At 44.8% G+C, this 19412-nt stretch overlaps 1 protein-coding gene across 1 annotated transcript in view; it reads left to right on the forward strand.

Moving 5' to 3' along the window:
- PARD6G (par-6 family cell polarity regulator gamma) overlaps positions 1 to 19412 on the forward strand; it is a 97642-nt gene that overhangs the window by 14438 nt on the left and 63792 nt on the right. Inside the window, exon 2 of the mRNA XM_050941853.1 lies at positions 6307 to 6529. Coding sequence (XP_050797810.1) covers positions 6307 to 6529 — 223 coding nt within the window. The remainder of the gene's footprint in view (positions 1 to 6306; positions 6530 to 19412) is intronic.

The following is a 19412-nucleotide window of genomic DNA, read 5'->3' on the forward strand; positions in this document are numbered from 1 at the left end:
GCCGAAGAGCTGGACATGCCACCCCTTTCCGTTGGCCGCCCCAAGCACCTGCTTGCTGCGCCGGCCCTGTGTGTCTTTGTGTTTGGGTTGGTTGCTTGCTTTTGCAGCCTATGTTGATCATAGTGAGAAATAGCCTATGGTTAGGTCAAGAAGCTGTGAATCAGAGGCAGAGCTTTCATTGCTCTGTCCATAAACTGCACATATATTTTCAGAGCTCCTAACCTTTTCCACTTTGGTGGCTATTTTATTGTTCTTGGCATTCCTTTATTAAGGAAATGGACCAGAGTTCCTACGTAGCTTAGTTTGGGTACTTTTTGCTGTTTGTAGTTGCAAATAGTCAAGCTAATGGCTGGCTGATCTTTAGAAGGGTCTTAGGACAGGATACATTGTTTGAAAAGCAAACATTTGCAGTTCTCTCTGTTTTGTTAGTCATTGATAGCCCTGTCAGACTAAATTATCATTAATCCCCTTTTTTCCTCCTCCCACTTCAACTTTTGCAATATCAGTTGGAATATATGCAATAGGTAAGTAGATCAAAGTACAAATTCATTGTTCAATAAACTAACAGTTCTAATAAGTCGATTAGTTTTATCTAACGAAGGATTGTTTTGGTGGTGGCTCTCAGTGGAGCCTCAGTTCTAGTTTCTCTTTGTCTAATGTGCTAACACTAACATTTGCTTTTATCTTAGTCATCTTGAACTATTTACTTTGCTATCTTTAAAAGCAGTTAGAATTCGAGGTCCTGGAAGATACATGGGGAAAGGGAGGCTATCTAGAAAGTCTTCATGGTTGAATACAATGAAGTATTCAGTCCTGAAGTTGTGTGCTACTGTGAAATCTATTATTACAGTGATACTGTTTATCAGCTTCATTAGGGAGGATGAGTAGTTTATCATTTGTGAAAGCTTTTTTTCTCTGAAAGGAACCCATTGGCAATAGTGCTGCAGTCTTTGTATATCCCCAGTGTAAAGTAATCTACCAAATTACTATATCATCTTCCACCAACCATTGTAAAAAAAACAAAACAAAAGCAACCCTTCATTCCCTCTTAACTTGTGTTCTTTTCCACAGCAACTTCCCTTCTCTTACTCCTTGTGGCATCCCTTTATAATGTTCTTGGCTTAATTTAGACTTACACTTACTGCAGTGTAGTTGTAGCCATGTTGGTCCCAGGGCATGAGAGACAAGGTGGGCGAGGGAATGTCTTTTATTGGACCAACTTCTGTTGGTGAAAGAGACAAGCTTGCAAGCTACATCCAGCTGCCTGAGGAAGAGCTCTGTGTACTTGGAAAGTGTTTCTCCTTTACCAACAGAAGTTGGTCCAATACATGATATTGCCTTACCCACCTTGTTTCTCACATGCTTATGTCAGTAGTTCTGTTACTACCTCATGTGAGTAATTTCTTTGACTTTAGTGGGACCAACAGTCACCTGATGCCCCTGATTCTGCAGTTGGGTCCATGAGAGTGAACTCTTATGCCTGCTTGATGTTTCATTGAAATCAGTGGGACTTTGCATATGCATAAAGATCTACATGCTTGGATCAGTTTGTGGGATCATGACCTTAGACTGTAATCTGTTTAGAGTAGGAAATCTGTGTTTATCTATATAGCACCATAAACAGACATGGTGCCTAATAAGTAGTAGTGAAACAAATTTGGATCAATTGGCACTTAATCAACAGTATGTTGGTCTACTATGCTGCTATTTTTAGATTCAAATAATCCTGAATTTGTGGAATAGAAGGTGTGGCTAACTTTAATTGCAATTGGAAAATATTTTATTCTTCTCTCTTGAGTTTAACATGTCAGTCAGTACTCAGTTCAACCTAAACTGGTGGCATGTAATACTCATCTGAATCTAGCAGAAAATAATGTGCAATCAACTTCTTTCCACTAAAAACACTGTCATGTACTCATTTGTATTAACCTGCATTAGAATGAGTAACATTTTAAACTACATGTCAGTGGAAGTAACATGAAACTCAAACTTGGAAAGTTTGAACAGCAGTTTTGACTCCATTGAAATTGGGTCTACTTTTGCTTTGGCTTTTGTGCGTTTGGATGCATAGTCTGAATTTAAATCTAAACTAGACCCAGCTGCTCATATTATAAACAAGCAGCTTAATTTGTTGTATTTGGACTAAATAAGCATTTAAATTAGCATTAGGGCTAGGCCATGATCAAAGGACAGGATTTTTCAAAAGCACTTAAGTAATTTAGGAGCACAATCCCAACCAAAGTTAATAATTTCCCCCGCTTCAGGATCAACAATATTATTTCATACCTGCATTAATGTTATCATCGGGCTGTCTTAACTATAGAACAAAGACATTTGGGTTGAAGTGACTTGCACAGAGCAAGTTGTCTTAACCAGGAACTTCATTTAATTAAACAAAAAGAATTCTTGAATTTTTTAAGAACAAATTGTGTGTGGGGTAGAGGAGGACCCTTTAATGCAGGGGTCTCAAAGTCTTGACCTGTGGTCCATCTGTGGCCCTGAGAACCTCCCCACTGTGGCCTGCAGAAACTTTTTAAAAAGTTATTTCATCCAACCCTCATGGCTGCTGGCTGAAGTGTGGGGTGGAAGGGGAGCAGGCAGGAGAGATTCACATGCTCCTCCCCCGAACATTTCTCCATCCTGCTGCTCCTGGGACCAGGGCCGTCCCTAGCTATTCTGTGGCCCTATGCAGCCCCACTGGGGGTGGGGGATAAGGACCAGGCCTGGGGGGCGGCTTGCAGGGCAAGGGGGAACCGCCCCCCTAGCACTCATTGGCGGCTGGCCTGGGGCCGGATTGCTGCACTTCCTGCCACCAGTAAGTGCAGGTCTGGCCCTGCTGCAGTCCTCAGGGGAGTGGGGATGGGCAGGAGCAGCTCCAGGGTTTCTGACGCCCTAGGTAGAATTCAGGGAGCGGCATTTTGTGCGGTCCCCACGGGGTGCGCAGGAGCTTCCGGTTCTGCTACAATCGCGCCGCTGAAGAAGGACCTCTGCCAAAATGCTGCAGGCGACAGCGGCAGTCATTGAGCTGCTCAATTGCCTGCTGCTGTCTTCCGCGGCACATCGGCAGAAGTACCTTCTTCGGCGGCACGACGGGAGTGGAACTGGAAGCTCCCGTGCGCCCCGTGGGGAGCGCACACAATGCTGCCCTCCTAATCCTGGCGCCCTAGGTGACCGCCTAGGGTTGCCTAATGGAAGCGCCGGCCCTGGGGGTGGGGCTGGGGTGGAGCAAGGGCGGGAAGGGGTGGAGTGGGTCTGGGATTGGGGAAGAGGCAGGGCTAGGGCAGAACGGGGTGGGGGCCATGGAGAAGAGGTGGGGCAGGGGCAGGGACTGGAGCAGTACGCAGCTGTGCAGGGCACCAGGAAATTTGGTGCCCCACGCAGCTGGGTACTTTGCATATGAGTTGGGATGGCCCTGCCTGGGACCTTCCCAGAGGTTGCGCTCAGCAATGTGTCATTCACCTCAGGTACTCGGCTCCCTGCAGGCGGTTCCCTGCAAGCAGTTCCCTATCCCTGCTGTTGCTGGCAGAGCTGTGACAGAGGCCATGTCTACATCTAAAATTTTGCAGCGCTGGTTGTTACAGCTGTATTAGTACAGCTGTATAGGGCCAGCGCTGCAGAGTGGCCACACTTACAGCAACCAGCGCTGCAAGTGGTGTTAGATGTGGCCACACTGCAGCGCTGTTGGGTGGCTTCAAGGGAGGTTCGGGGAACGCGAGAGCAAACCGCGGCGAAGCTGGTCTCCTTTCCCGGTTTGCTCTCTCGTTCCCCGAACCCCGAGCAAGCAGGTCTCCTTCCCTGCGGTTTGCAGGGTGGTTCGGGGAACGCGAGAGCAAACCGCGGCGAAGCTGGTCTCCTTTCCCGGTTTGCTCTCGCGTTCCGGAACCACCCTGCAAACCGCAGGGAAGAAGACCTGCTTGTTCGGGGAACGCGAGAGCAAACCGCGGCGAAGCTGGTCTCCTTTCCCGGTTTGCTCTCGCGTTCCCGAACCACCCTGCAAACCGCAGGGAAGGAGACCTGCTTGCTCGGGGTTCGGGGAACGCGAGAGCAAACCGGGGAAGGAGACCAGCTTGATTACCAGAGGCTTCCTCAGGTATGCTGGGATACCTGCTTATTCCACGGAGGTCAAGAAAAGCGCTGGTAAGTGTCTATATTTGATTACCAGCGCTGGATCACCAGCGCTGGATCCTCTACACCCGAGACAAAACGGGAGTACGGCCAGCGCTGCAAACAGGGAGTTGCAGCGCTGGTGGTGCCCTGCAGATGTGTACACCTCCTAAGTTGCAGCGCTGTAACTCCCTCACCAGCGCTGCAACTTTCTGATGTAGACAAGCCCAGAGAGACCTGTGCAGCTACGCTGCTGACTGTCTGCTGCAGGCGCTGCCCCCTGCAGCTCCCTTTGGCTGGGGGAGAGGGACAAAGAAACCATCGTTTGGCCTCTCTCTAAACACTGAATGCAGTAGCACTCTGCTGGTATCTAAATCCTTGTGGAAAAATCCAGTAGAATTTAATAGTGATGAAACCAAGAAATTTACTCTTAAAAACAAAGAAACACAACCCTTTCCCCTTCTCCCCTCCTCCACCCATAAAATGTAGTGGAAAATAAAATCCTAGTTTAGAATTCTAGAGATTGAACTAAAAATTCTAACAAAAGTATCATTCTCAATTTAATTCCATAAGGGATAGTGACTGTCAACTTTACAAAATAGAGAGTGAGATTCTGTGCTGCACCTCTAAGGGGGGTAATACTGAACTTGCAGGGGAAGGGAGGCTAAGGTTGCTTAAGCCTCCCTTGTGTCTTCCCAATCCTGAACTAGTTCATGAGCCAGAACGGCCGCTAGTGTAAACTTAGTTCTGTAGGATTGCCTAAGTTATAGCAGCCTGTATCCAGCTGCCCAGGGCCAGTAAAACTGACTGGAATATCCTCATGCTGTGGCCACAACCTTCCTGCTGGGGGGTGAGGAGTCCTCCGAAGGCAGTCTGCAGTTCAGGCTCTGAGGAATTTTTGCCAGCTGGATATGGCTCTTTTAAAATCCCTTTATGCGGTCTAGTCCCTTTACCCAATGTGCAAGGACAGGTGTAAGAATCCCACTTAGAATTTTTTAAACTATGTAACAACCCCATAGATTAGTAAAAGTGAAAGTATATTGGATTCCAGTTTCCAGAGTCAGTGACACTAGTTTCACTTTTGTTTGGGAACGCAAGTGTGAAAAATTTTTGGTTAGGGTCTTAAGTCTTATAACAGCTGTTGTTTATGCAATTGTTTTGGGTCAAACTTAAATTAACAGTATTCTTTTCAACTGCTGCCATGGATCAGGGTGAGAACATGTGAAACGTTGTATGTCCCACAAAAATTGTAGCTCTTAGCCAGCCATAAAAATCGATTTAATGGAGTGGCAGAATTAAAAAAACCTTTAACAGCTCACTTGGAATCTGAAGAACTTTTACTCCTGGGACTTGAATGCCAAGAAACTTGAGCAGTGGTTCTCAAACTTCTGTACTGGTGACCCCTTTCACAGAGCAAGCCTCTGAGTGTGACCCTTCCCCTCCAAATTAAAAACACTTTTTTAATATATATATTTACCACCATTATAAATGCTGGAGGCAAAGCAAGATTTGGGGTGGAGGCTGACAGCTCATGACCTCCCCCATGTAATAACCTCGCGATCCCATGAGGGTTCCAACCCCCAGTTTGAGAACCCCTGCTATAGAGCATGTAGAAATTGATGTTGTCCCTTTTTAATGAAAGACTGTACTCTGTACAAGACATATCTCTAAATGTCTCGTATGGGTTTTTGTTTGTTTTTGTTCATTGTGCAGCTGATGGGGAAATGTCAACGATTTTTTTTAAATGACTTCAGTCAACTGAGTAGCTATTTTTGAAGTAGGATGTGAAGAATGTTTCCCCACTTTGGTTTGAGAAGAGTAATTTTAGGGACATCAGAGATGCTGCTATTGAACAGTTGAACTTAAATGTCCGTTCTAATGGAATCTTGCTTTATTAGCTCTAGTTGAAATGTACCATTTTTTACAAAAAATACTGTGGTTTTTTTTTAAACTGACCCTTTAAGATGCTTGTAAACAAGCATTGATTCATACTAGGGATAACATTTTTACAAAGTAGTCTGTTCTAGCATAATACAAATCCTGTTGCAAGCATCTAATCTGGGAACTGTAGACTTGGAAGGACACAGTCCAGCCATGCTCAGTGTAGGGGAGAGGAAAACAGCAAATGCTCTATTAAATTGCACAACCTGATTATTTAATTGTAGCATCGTCCACTCACGTCCTTTCTGTTTCCTGTTGTAGTTTGGGGCAGAATTCCGAAGATTCTCTCTGGATCGTTACAAACCAGGAAAGTTTGAAGACTTCTACAAGCTCATTCTTCACATCCACCACATATCCAGCATGGAGGTGATGATTGGATATGCTGATGTTCATGGGGACCTTCTTCCTATTAATAATGATGATAACTTCTTCAAGGCTGTTTCGAGTGCAAACCCGCTGCTCAGGGTTTTTATACAAAGACAAGGTAAAATTTCCACGTTTATTAAGTCTTCAGAGCCCTGGGTTGTCCAATCCTTTATTAGTGCTAGTAATCACATTGCAGTAGCACCCAATGGTCACGAAGGGATGGGGACTGCACATACATAGAGGAAACGATCCCTACGCCAGAGGTTTGTGATCTCAAAGATCTAAAACAGACTAAGGGCCTGGGATGGTGATATACATGCACTAGAGTGAGATGCTCCACCCTGCTGCGTGGTATAAAAGGGTCAGAGTGGTGTACAAGGACCCTAAAGTCTCCTCTACATGACTTCCCCTGGCACAGGAATGGTGGAGATGGCCATAAGGCTGCCTCCCCCTCAAAAGCCATGGTATGGGGAAAGGCCAGAGGTGGGAGGAGCATGCTGAGGGAAAGACCACAACACTGGCCCATAGGGCAGTCTGAGGAGACTGCTGTAACCTAGGCAGGCCGGGGGTGGGGGGCGGAGGGGATGTCTGTCTCCTCAAAGTTGCACCAGGGGCTTCTCTAGCACCCAGAACATCACATGAATGGGAGGGTGCAAAAATGGTTTCAGAGTCCCCTTAGCCTTCTCTCACCCTGGGTTGCAAGTCCAAGTGCAAGTATTGCACGCCAATGTACTTGAGTCCCTGTCCTTTGATTTAAAAGGAAACCCAAATATTGTACCATGCCTAGGTCTTCATCTCCAGATATGTCTTCAAGACTTAGCTTTAGCCGACTGTTTCATGCTCTTATTGAACAGGGGCACATGCACATCTTTCCATTTTGGAAAGATTGAGTTCTGACACTGAAATCGAAGGCATGCTTAGATACAGTAACTCCCCACTTAACATCCTCTCGCTTAACATTGTTTCGATCTTGTGTCCCTGCTCAATTACAGAACACACTCCATTTAAAGTTGTGCACAGCTTCACTATAATGTTATTTAGCTGCCTGCTTTATCCACAACTGGCAGCCCCCTACCAGCTCCCCTATGCGCCCCCCCAGTACTTCCTGCCCGCCCGCTGGTAGACCCCGCAGATCAGCGTCTTCCCCTGCCTCCTGCCCGCAGCAATCAGCGGGCTTGCGGCATTTAGGAGGGAGGAGGCAGGACTTGGCACGCGGGCTCCCCCTCTCTCCCGAATGCCACAAGCCAGCTGATTGCCATGGGCAGGAGGCGTGGGTGGGGTGAGGGGAGAGCCTGTGCGCCGTGTCCTCACTCCTCCCCACTTCATCCTGAACACTGCAAGCCAGCTGATTGCTGCAGGCAGGAGGAAGAGGAGGGAGAAGGGGGAGTGAGGACCCGACGTGTGGAGAAAAGGTGGAAGAGCGGGAGAAGAGATGGGTTAAGGGTGGGGGCTTGGGGGAAGGGGTGGAGTGGCGGGCTGAGGGTTGAGCCCCATGACCCTGGTGCTTGCAGAGTAGGGGAAGCTGCTACCATACAACATGCTTCTCCTAGCCTACAGCACTTTCAGCCTCCTTGCCTGCTTCATTGTCTCCAGTGCCAGTGGGCTATGCCTGTGTGGGGTAAGGCGGGGGCACCTCCCACCTATAGTACTGTACTGTGTGACCAAAAAAATTTCTCTGGAACCTAACACCTCCCCGCCCACACACACACACACACTCTTACTTTCATTCTTATGGGGAAACGGGATTTGCTTAACACCGTTTCACTTAGTCACATTTTTCAGGAACAGAACTACAACGTTAAATGAGGAGTTACTGTATGTAGGCATGGCTTTAAGGGCAGATGGCTGAATTAAGGTGAACTGCTGTGTCTTCAGATGTATTTTTACTAACCTCTTACTAGAGGTCAGGCAAGCTGGAGGCAGAAATACATAAACATCAGGATGATGTCAGGGTTATTCTAAATGGTTTTCATATGTTTGAGTAAGATTAGTCTAGTGTGACATAGCACTTTATTCATCCAAGTTTTTTGATGGGGAAATGAATATTAAAAATGCTGAAGTTTTCCATATTTTAACTAGAAACAAAAGAATTCAGTAACTGAAATCAAAGGAGTTCTTTAAAGATTTAGTTTTTGCCAGTAACTCAAGAGTAATATGACTTCAAACATTTCTCCTCTACTTCAGTTTCAAATCTTGCTTTAAATGTTGAGTTGCAACACATGATTTCATTGTTTGCTCAAAACTGGCAATTTAATATCACTTCAACAGACTGCCACCCCCATACCCCATAGTTGAATGTCAGGTAGTCATTTAGCACAGGGTTGGAAGTCAAAACTTCTGTGGCTTGTTGCTGACTTGCTTTGTGACTTCAGGCCACCCTGTGCTGGATTCTCCACTACACTCACTCACACGGATGGAAATAAATACACTAGAAGCCAGGCAGTGGCAAGCCCAGAGTGGTTTCTTCAGTTCATACATGTGTAAAATAAGAGTGTGTGGGGAAGGGGTGAGTGCGAGAGCTCTTGATTGTTGCCTGCCCCCCATCATTGAAGCTGGACAGGAGATCTGTGTTATCTTCCTTCTACAATGCACATTTGGTTCCCAGACTGTTAAATCTGTGCAGTCATGTGAACACCACTGGTGGGCCAAGTCATAAGAAACCATTTCTGTGGCTTTTTCATGCCTGTGTCAGTTCAAGTTTATTCACACATCACTAGATCAGTCCTGTTGGAAGGGCAGCAGTCCGCGCTTAGCTTAGATATATGCTGCTGAAAGCACTATGTCTAACTAAACTTGGTCATTGCATCAGTATATCTGTAGGGCATCACTGTTCCAGTGATTTATTAATCAAAAAAGTAGTCAAGTGGGGGAAATGATGCCTCAGCTTCTCTTCAGTGTAAAAGCAAAGTGTCAGGCTGTGCTAATCTTAGTCAATTGTCTCTTCCAAGGGATGTAAGTGGATGCTTTTTATTGAAGGAACACCATTAACCTGAAGTATAGTTGGTAAAGAATTAAAAGTAGTTTTCAGTTTCCAAATTCAGAGTCCCCTGCCAGTTTTGGTAGCTGTACGGTTGCACTTTCTAGTTTTAAATGTGTATTCTCTGCCTTGTTGTGCGAAAGAGCCACACGAACAAAAGAGGAAATTGACTGACTGCAGGGGAAACAGGAAATTGACTATGCAGGGGAAACAGTGAAACTGACTATAAGCTCTTAATATTTAGCCAGACCCAGGGGCAGCTCTGGCTTTTTTGCCACTGCAAGCATGGCAGTCAGGCTGCCTTCGGCAGCTTGCCTGCGGGAGGTCCGCCAGTCCCGCAGCTTTGGCGTACCCACTGCTGAATCTGCGGGACCAGCGGACCTCCCACAGGCAAGCCGCGGAAGGCAGCCTGACTGCTGCCCTCACAGGGACCGGCAGGGCTCCCCGTGGCTTGTTGCCCCCCGCAGCTTGCTGTCCCAGGCATGCGCTTGTAGCGCTGGTGCCTGGAGCCACCGCTGGCCAGACCTGAACGTTTGCATTGTGTGCATTTTCACTGAAGCTAAAGTGAGCACCAAGAACTCTGGCTTAGAGGGATTTGAACCCTAAAATACTGATATTTTAACCATAAAATAATAGGTATTTGGTATTTGTGGAAACTTACTACTTGCTGTGTGCAAGTGAGCAGTTTCTCTTCTATCTGGGATAGAGTCTTGAGAAACCTTATGTCAGCCAATACTTTAGGAATCTCCCTGAAATGTCTTTTAACTGTTCTTGACATCCTCTTAATCATAGAAATTTAGGCTTGGAAGGGACCCTGAAAGACCATCTAATCCAGCCCACTGTGCTGAGACAGGACCAAGGATATCTAGACAATCCCTGACACGTGTTTGTCCATCCTATTCTTAAACCTCCAATGGCAGGGATTCCACAACCTCCCTTGGAAGCCTGTTCCAGCGCTTAATTACCATTATGGTTAGAAAACTTTTCCTAATATGTCACCTAAATATCCCTTGCTGCAGATGAAGCCCATTACTTCTTGTCCTACCTTCAATGGACTTGAAGAACAATTGATTGCTGCTCTCTTCTTAACAGCCTTTAACATATCTGAAGACTGTTATCAGGTCCCTTTTTGGTGTTTGCTTGGTTACCTCAATTATCTCTTACTATTTTTCACACCCTGCATTGTGGTGGCCTATCCTGTCTCTGTCTGAGGAGGGGCTGGATCTGCTTATCTTTAAAGCAATGCTGCTCTTTCAGTTGGAGGCCCACACTGCAGTGCAGTGCAGAACCCCTCCATCCTTCTGCTCTTTCTTCAGCGCTCCCAGCTCAGGACCCAAGCTTGATTTTGGGGGTGTGAGAGGGGAGGAAGGAAATCAGTGACAGACGCAACACTAGAACAGTGGGCCAGTCCTCTTTCTTCCCCTTTTGCACAAACAAGGTAGGACCCACACTTCAGCTTTCTCACATCAAGACTCCCTTTGGTGCTGATCACTACTGCTTCTCCTTAATTGACTGGGAGGTAGAAGCCTATTCTGCTGAGAAGGGAATATTAGTCTGAGGTGGTCGTGAGGGGACATACGACAACAAATTGGATTTCCAAATTCATTAGAAGCACAGCATCATTCCTTTTCTAGCCAAATGAAAAGTTTAATACACTATATAAATGAGACCCAGCTTTTCTGAAAAGGGCAACAAAAATGATTAGGGGTATAGAATGGCTTTCATATGAGGAGAGATTAATAAGACCAGGACTTTTCAGCTTGTAAAAGAGGTGACTAAGGGGGGATATGATAAAGGTCTATAAAATCATGAGTGGTATAGAGAAAGTAAATAAAGAAGTGTTATTTACTCCTTCTTATAATACAAGAACAAGGGGCCACCAAATGAAATTAACAGGTAGTAGGTTTAAAACAAACACAAAGTATTTTTTCACACAACACACTGTCAACCTCTGGAACTCCTTGCCAGAGGGTGTTGTGAAGGCCAATACTATAACGAGGTTCAAAAAGGAGCTAGATAGATTCATGGAAGATAGCCATTGATGGACCTATTAGCCAGGATAGGCAGGAATGGTGTCCCTAGCCTCTATTTGCCAGAAGCTGGGATTGGGTGACAGGGCATAGATCACTTGATGATAACCTGTCTGTTCATTCCCTTAGGGGCACCTGCCATTAGCTGCTGTCCGAGGACAGGATACTGAGCTTGATGGACCTTTAGTCTGACCCAGTATGGCCATTCTTATGTTCTTTTGTGTTTATCTGTTTTTCTCATTTACAGCTCAGCTATCCCCATTCCCCTGCCAAGTGGATATTTAAGGCATGGAAACAATTTAATTATTTGTGTGGGCAGAGGAACTTCATATTTCTAATATTCTAGTTTCAGGCTCTACTAGATTTCCATGAGAATTCAATGCAAGAAATAAGGGCAGATTAAAAAAAACAAACATGTTTGTCTTCTCACTTGCCAGCTGAGGGCTACGTCAGCTCATTCTTTTCCACCCCCTCAACTTGCTCTACAGTCACTTTACAAACTCATGCTAACATAGCTCGTCCCTGACCAGGAAAACAAGTGTCAGTACCTTGTTAACAAGAAAGATTCTTTCTAATAAAGAACCCAGTCAGCATTCTTGGCATGCTGAAGGTCCCACTCATGTCACAGGGAGTTTGGGGTGCATTCGGAATGCAGGATTGGACTCAAGATTTGAACAGTACCCAAGGCCCTTTCTGCACTAATGTATTTTGCAGACTGTACCTGTCCTGCTTCTAGCTCACTAGGCTCCTGTATGAGTCTTACCTTGAGCATTGATACTAGTATGATTTTTGTAGCAGCCCACAAAAGATTTGTAGTTGACTAATAGAAGTGCAGGTTTTAAACTGGCAAACAGTAACAAATACACAACTTGATCAATCTGAAGGCATTAGGATCAGGTCCTCAGATGGTGTAAATCCATGTAGCTCTCTTGACTTCAGTGGCTTGTTGCTGTTTTATGCTAGCTGAGGATCTGGTCCCAAGAGTCTGTTTACTCAGCAATAGTTGTCAAACTTATCTAAAACTGCTCACAATGTGGCAAATGTTTCTTGTGTTACAAAAACCATATAACAGAGCAGGGAGTTTTAGATGGTTGACATCAGTTATTGCAGAGTAAACTGCCCTGCGAAGGTATGTGTGAGAGATAAGAGCTTTCTCTATTGTGTGGGTGATTTGAAATCCCAAATACTGTAGTTTGTGTTAAACTTTTGAATACAATAAAAATGAATAAACGTGAGCTACAATGTCAAGCAGAGACCGATCTTGTTGACACTATAAACATTTTTTAAAGTACATCAGTTCAATTGTTCTCAAAAATATTATCCTTCCATTTGATCAAACATAGAAAAACAATTAATACAAGGGACATTGCTTTCAAATGAGGTTTTGTTAATATGTCTTCTGCATACACATGCGCACACACCAGCCCCTGCAAACAGCTTGGTACAGTTGGCTGATATAGTATATATTCAAACAAGAACAAGCTGCAGTGTTACTCTAATGGCAGCCAAGTAAAATTAACACAATGCCATAAATGAGAAGCTGCAGTTATGGATTAGCGCCATTATAAATCCAGTGCCTCACTCTAAACTCTTTCCTGATTTTTTTTTTTCCAGTGGGGCGCAGGGATTGAATGGATGTCTTGGCAGACAACTGTAGCTAGGGATGTTCCAATATACACTATGGCTTGTTTATCCAAAGAAATTACAGTTAGAAACTCTCTAAACAGGAAATGCAGTGAAAACTACCACATCATCCACCCACTAAATATGTCCTTGGAACAAACAGTGCATAAACTAAACATGGGAATGTGGGATGATCTGTTTAACCAAGGCACTATGAAAACATAGTAAATTCAGTGCACCTTGGGCCTAATTCTACTGTTACACTAGTGGAAATCTTGAGTAATTCCATTGACTTCAGTGGAGGTACTTGTGATTATGAGGGTGTGTAACTCAGAATTAGTAGCCACATCTCTCCCAATCCCAGTGATCCATACGTAAGGCTGAGAGTTTTCTCTGTGACTTTTGCTGTGGCCAGTGCACCTGGCTCGGGGGCAACTCAGGCAGAAGAGTTTGGGTGTGGGACACCCCCCCCCAAACTAAGCCTGAGCCCCACTTTCCAGGGCTCCAGCCCCACTGCCTGGGGCTGAAGCATCTAACTTAGCTTTGTGGGGCCTCCTGTGATGTGGGGCCCCAGTCAGGTGCCCTGCTTGCCGCTCCCTAATGCCAGCTCTGCACTTGCAACCCCCCTAAACTTGTCCTGCAACCCCCAGGTTGAGAGAAACTGCTGTAGATCTAAGCAACATGGCTAACGTACTGAGTAAACCCAAAATATGTCTGTGTCCTACCTTGATAAAGTGACTTGTTCTAAATGAGCCTGCTCATTGCAATAGAGAAAATGAGCCTTTCTCAGGGCCTGTCTATACTAGAAAAATGTGGTTTAAATAAACAAGTTCATGAACATGTTTAAAACCTTACTATAGATGGGGCAAGTTGTATTACAATACCTTATCTGCTTGAGGTGAAAACCTAGGCTCCTCACTAAGGCTCACTTTACCAGCTAACATGTTATAATACTCTTTATAATATACATGTTTTAAACCATTAGTTAAAATGTGAACATTTCAAAAAAAAAAACCCTCCTTCACTCCCCCCCATCCCCCGAAACACCTTTTCTTTAGTTGTGACAAGTATGGTAGGTGTGGGGTTACTGTAACAATTAAGGAGCTAAGAGATGCTACCCGGCCAAAATTCTCCTCCAAAGTCTTCATATGACTGAGCAGGAGGTTGCTTTGTTTGTCAAGCCGAGTAATGCTTGCACCATTCAGCTCCGTTGGGAGCGGGATATCAATATAACATGGAGGTTCATTCGTCGTAAACCTGGCAACAAACTGCAGTGAGTTTCCTTGCTCTACTGGCCTTGTGTAAAAGACAAGGAATACATCATAATTGTCCTTAAACCACTAGAAGACATAACATTGTCTTTGCAGCTTGTCAGGCATAGACACAAAACAGTCAGTCAGCTTTAGATTTTGTGGTTGGCATACCTAGGGGTTTACCTCTGTTCTAGTGACTGAGCAGAACAGAAGAGTAAAGCTAAGGCAGGGCTGCTTCTCTCTGAAAGGATTTTGTTTCCATATGGAGAGTTGGGACTCCTGTTTACATTCTTACTACCAGCAGTTATGGGTCCAATTAAAATATTAAGTGAGGGAGCAAATTAAGAGCAAGTTACAAAACTAGATTACCCATGTAAGTCTATAATTAATATTTGTGCGCTGAGGCTGCCTTACTGAACTGCGTACATTTTGAAACTGCCCTTTTTTTTTTTTTTCTTTTTTTAATTGACCTATACCAAAACTTTCAAGTAACCGTTTGTAAAAGTCTTATCTTATTCTGCATGGGCAAAAGATTTGAGTGGATTATTTTACAGTTACCCAGGATTTATTTTTAAGTTTAACAGTGTTATAAAATACTACTCTATTGATGTTTGCAAGATACACTATTAAAAAAAATTACAAAGGTCTAGTTACAGCTTGAAATCAACTAAATATCATTCAAAAATTGGCTATGATGGAAACTCTTCCAGTTTGAATTAAGGAATTGCAACTGCAATGCTGGGAGTCAATTTTTAAATATCTATGCATAACTCACACCCACATAAGAATAAAGAGAAAATAATCTACTTCTGTTGTCCTTCCACCTCCAACTGTTCTGCCTCTTCTCCCTCCCTCCTCCCCCCAACCCAAATGTATGCACATCTTGGCAACAGTGATGGGAGTTTAGTACTTTAAAAAAAAAAGGGGGGGGAATGAAAGAGGAACCCAAAACCTGATCATTCTTCCCTTTTATTAAGGTGGTGAAATAGCTGCAACAAATATGCTGTCCATTTAAAACAGATGATGGGGAAGGTTTATCTATCAAATAATCCACCCTAATGAAGGTCCAATATTAGAGAACCTTCCCACAATATTTATTTTTCCTTTTCCCCAGCAACCAAAACAAGGGATTTACTTCCTCCTCACAATTAGGTTATTTATTTTGCCTGTTCTGCATGGCTACAGTTTCCATTTTCTTACTGATGGAAAGCGGTGCAACGTACAGGTCATAATAAAACACTAGACATCACTCCTGACACATTCCTAACTGCTTCTAGGAGTCTTCATGAATTCAGATTAGCTCTTGCTGTAGTTATGGGGAGAGGGGCAGCTGCATTCAAGGTTCTGCTGTCACTATTCTAGGCTCTCTGCTAACATTAATTATTATAATATATAATATAATAATTGGAGATATACCAATCTTCTAGAAACTGGAAGGGACCTTGCAAGATCATTGAGTCCAGCCCCCTGCCTTCACTAGCAGGACCAATTTTGCCCCAGATCCCTAAGTGGCCCCCTCAAGGACTGAACTCATAACCCTGGGTTTAGCAGGCCAATGCTCAAACCACTGAGCTATCCTTCCCCGCAACCATCAACAAAATCAGAAGGAAATACAGCTTAATAGACACTACACAACTGCCGCTGAAAGTGGATGCTCAGTGAGGCATATTTGTACTAGGTACTGTATATCAGTAGTAGGCATTTACACACTGGATTTTTTTACAACCACATTTTTGAATGACTCAAATACTACTACTCTGCCTATGTTATTGTGAAGGGATTTAATTTTTCCAGATTTAAATAAGTGTTTAAATATTATAACCAGCAAGGGACTAGTGTCTCTTTATATGTTCCAAAAGGAAAACTATTGAAAGGTAAGAGAACTGTTTCTTGAATCTGCTCCTGATGATCCAACTGAATCTTTATTTTTTTTTCTCTGTGCTATGTTTAGAGTGGCAAAGAATCCAGCAGGAATATTAAGGAAACCATTAACCTAGAAAACCTTGGTCGTCGCCTTGCTTTTTCTGTCTCTTTGAACAAATTAACTTTCTTAGTAACCTACAAAACTCATGCTGAACAATTTTTGTTACAAAGTGTAGTACACTTCTGGATCATCCTTCTTTTCCTCACTCCAGTTTTCTCTGCATTTATTTCCTCTTACGAAGCTCGCTCCCCTATTTTGGCTGTCTCTACTTTCTGCTGCTTGTAAGTAACTTTGAACCATGCTGACAAGCTGTGTTAGAACTCTTTGCCACCACACTGAGCAAATGCTCCTTTTCCAAGGCACCCCCTGCAGAGTGAAAGCCAGTGGGCATTCCTGTCTGTTTCTCTCAGCAGGCTGTGTCACTGGGAAGGGGCTTAGGCCTCAGTAGTATAGCACTAAAAGCAATGACAGAACTGATGGTTGTGAAGACTCCGCTTACTGGGGAAAGGCTGTTCCTAGTCGTGACTGATTCCAGAGTGGTAGTGAGCTGCCTCCTTTGTTCACTCTTTAGGGACTGGCTAGCTTGGGAGGCTGGTAGTGGGATCGTTAGTCCTTTAAGTTGCTAGTTCAGAACTAAATCAGGTCAGACAGTTGTAATGGAAAATTATTAGTGACTGTGAGATGAGGCCCTGTTCCCAGTGAACAGGTTTTTGTATCCCCAAAAGCCATTATCAAAATCAGCATCTGTGTAGGTAGTTTTAGCAGAGGTCAAGGACTGAATGAACAGTGACACTGAATTGTCGTGCCTCTGAGAAGTTTCTTTGGCTCAGGGTATGTTTACACTACAGGATTATTCCGATTTTACATAAACTGGTTTTGCAAAACAGATTATATAACGTTGAGTGCACGCGGCCACACAAAGCACGATAATTCGGCGGTGTGCATCCATGTACCGAGGCTAGCGTCGACTTCTGGAGCGTTGCACTGTGGGTAGCTATCCCATAGCTATCCCATAGTTCCTGCAGTCTCCTCCGCCCATTGCAATTCTGAGTTGAGATCCAAATGCATGATGGTGCAAAAACAGTGTTGCGGGTGATTGGGTAAATGTCGTCACTCAAGCCTTCCTCCGTGAAAGCAACGGCAGGCAATCATTTCACGCCCTTTTCCCCTGTTTTGCCCTGCCAGACGCCATAGCATGGCAACCATGGAACCTATTTTGCCTTTTGTCACTGTCACCGTATGTGTACTGGATGCTGCTGACAGAGGCGGTACTGCAGTGCTCCACAGCAGCATTCGTTTGCCTTTGCAAGGTAGCAGAGATGGTCACCATCCCTATTGCACTGTCTGCCATTGAAAACCGTCATCTCATTGCCAAATTACAATCATGTTTGTACCATTTGCAATTGGGAATTGGTGATGACGGTTATCAAGCATTTTGTACCATCTGCTGCTCTCATGGGTGCTCCTAGCTGGCCTCGCTGAGGTCGGCTGGGGGTGCATGGACAAAAATGGGAATGACTCCCCGGGTCATTCCCTTCTTTACGTTTTGTCTAAAAATAGTCAGTCCTGCCTAGAATATGGGGCAAGTGTACTAGAGAGCCAGAGAGCACAGCCGCTCCGGGTCAGAGCCCCAGAGATCCTGCAGAAATGATGAGCTGCATGCCATTCTAGGGGGTGCCCCTGCAACAACCCCACCCGTTGCCTCCCTCCTCCCACACCCCTCCTGGGCTACCGTGGCAGTGTTCCCCCATTTGTGTGATGAAGTAATAAAGAATGCAGGAATAAGAAACACTGACTTTTTAGTGAGATAAAGTGAGGGGGAGGCAGCCTCCAGCTGCTATGATAGTCCAGGGAGTACAGAATCCTTTCTTTAGACACAAAAAGGGGTGGGGGCTGATGGAGCTCAGGCTCCAGCTGCTATGATGAGGACAGTTACCCAGCATTTTGTACCATCTGCCAGGAATGACAGGGAGTCATTTCCATTTTTACCCAGGTGCCCCCGGCTGACCTCACCGAGGCCAGCCAGGAGCACTCACGGGATGATGACGAGGACTGCTATCAGTCATTTTGTACTGTACTGTCTGCCACTGGGGAAGGGAGCAGAGAGGATGCTGCTGTTTAGCGCTGCAGCGGCGTCTACCAGCATCATCCAGTAGACATATGGTGACATTGAAAAGTGGCAAGAAATGATTTTTTTCCCTTTTCTTTGAGGGGAGTAAATTGACGACATATTCCCTGGACTACTGGCGATAATGTTTTTGACCCTTCAGCCACTGGGAGCTCAGCCAAGAATGCAAATGCTTTTCGGAGAGTGCAGGAACTGTGGGATAGCTGAAGTCCTCAGCCCCGCCTCCCTCCCTCCATGAGCGTCCATTTGATTCTTTGGCTTTCCGTTACGCTTGTCATGCAGCACTGTGCTGAGTCCCTGCTGTGGCCTCTGTCTATCATAGCCTGGAGATTTTTTCAAATGCTTTGTCATTTCGTCTTCTGTAACGGAGCTGTGATAGAACAGATTTGTCTCCCCATACAGCGATCAGATCCAGTATGTCCCGTATGGTCCATGCTGGAGCTCTTTTTGGATTTGGGACTGCATTGCCACCCATGCTGATCAGAGCTCCACGCTGGGCAAACAGGAAATGAAATTCAAAAGTTTGCGGGGCTTTTCCTGTCTACCAGGCCAGTGCAGCCGAGTTCAGATTGCTTTCCAGAGCGATCACAATGGTGCACTGTGGGATACCGCCTGGAGGCCAATACCGTCGTTTGCGGCCACACTAACCCTAATCCGACATGGCAATACCAGTTTCAGCGCTATTCCTCTTGTCGGGGAGTACAGAAACCGGTTTAAAGAGCCCTTTATATCGATATAAAGGGCCTTGTTGTGTGGACAGGTGCAGGGTTAAATCGGTTTAACCCTGCTAAATTCGGTTTAAACGCGTAGTGTAGACCAGGCCTCAGTATGAATGCACTAGGTTGTGCAGTGTAGAGATGTTTCTGATGCTTCCACCGTGCTTATTTTCTAGATAAATACAATTTCATCTTAAAATTTCCGCCAGCATGTGAGACTTAGGCACCTAAGTCATTTTCATATTTCTGAAAAATGTTATGTTCAGTCTACAGTAGTATTGATCCTGTACCTCTAAATCAAAACTTGAAAACAATGTGGTCACCTCAGTACTCTTAAGATTGTAGCAATC

Source organism: Gopherus flavomarginatus, chromosome 2 (assembly GCF_025201925.1).
Source record: "Gopherus flavomarginatus isolate rGopFla2 chromosome 2, rGopFla2.mat.asm, whole genome shotgun sequence".
NCBI classification, from domain to species: domain Eukaryota; kingdom Metazoa; phylum Chordata; order Testudines; family Testudinidae; genus Gopherus; species Gopherus flavomarginatus.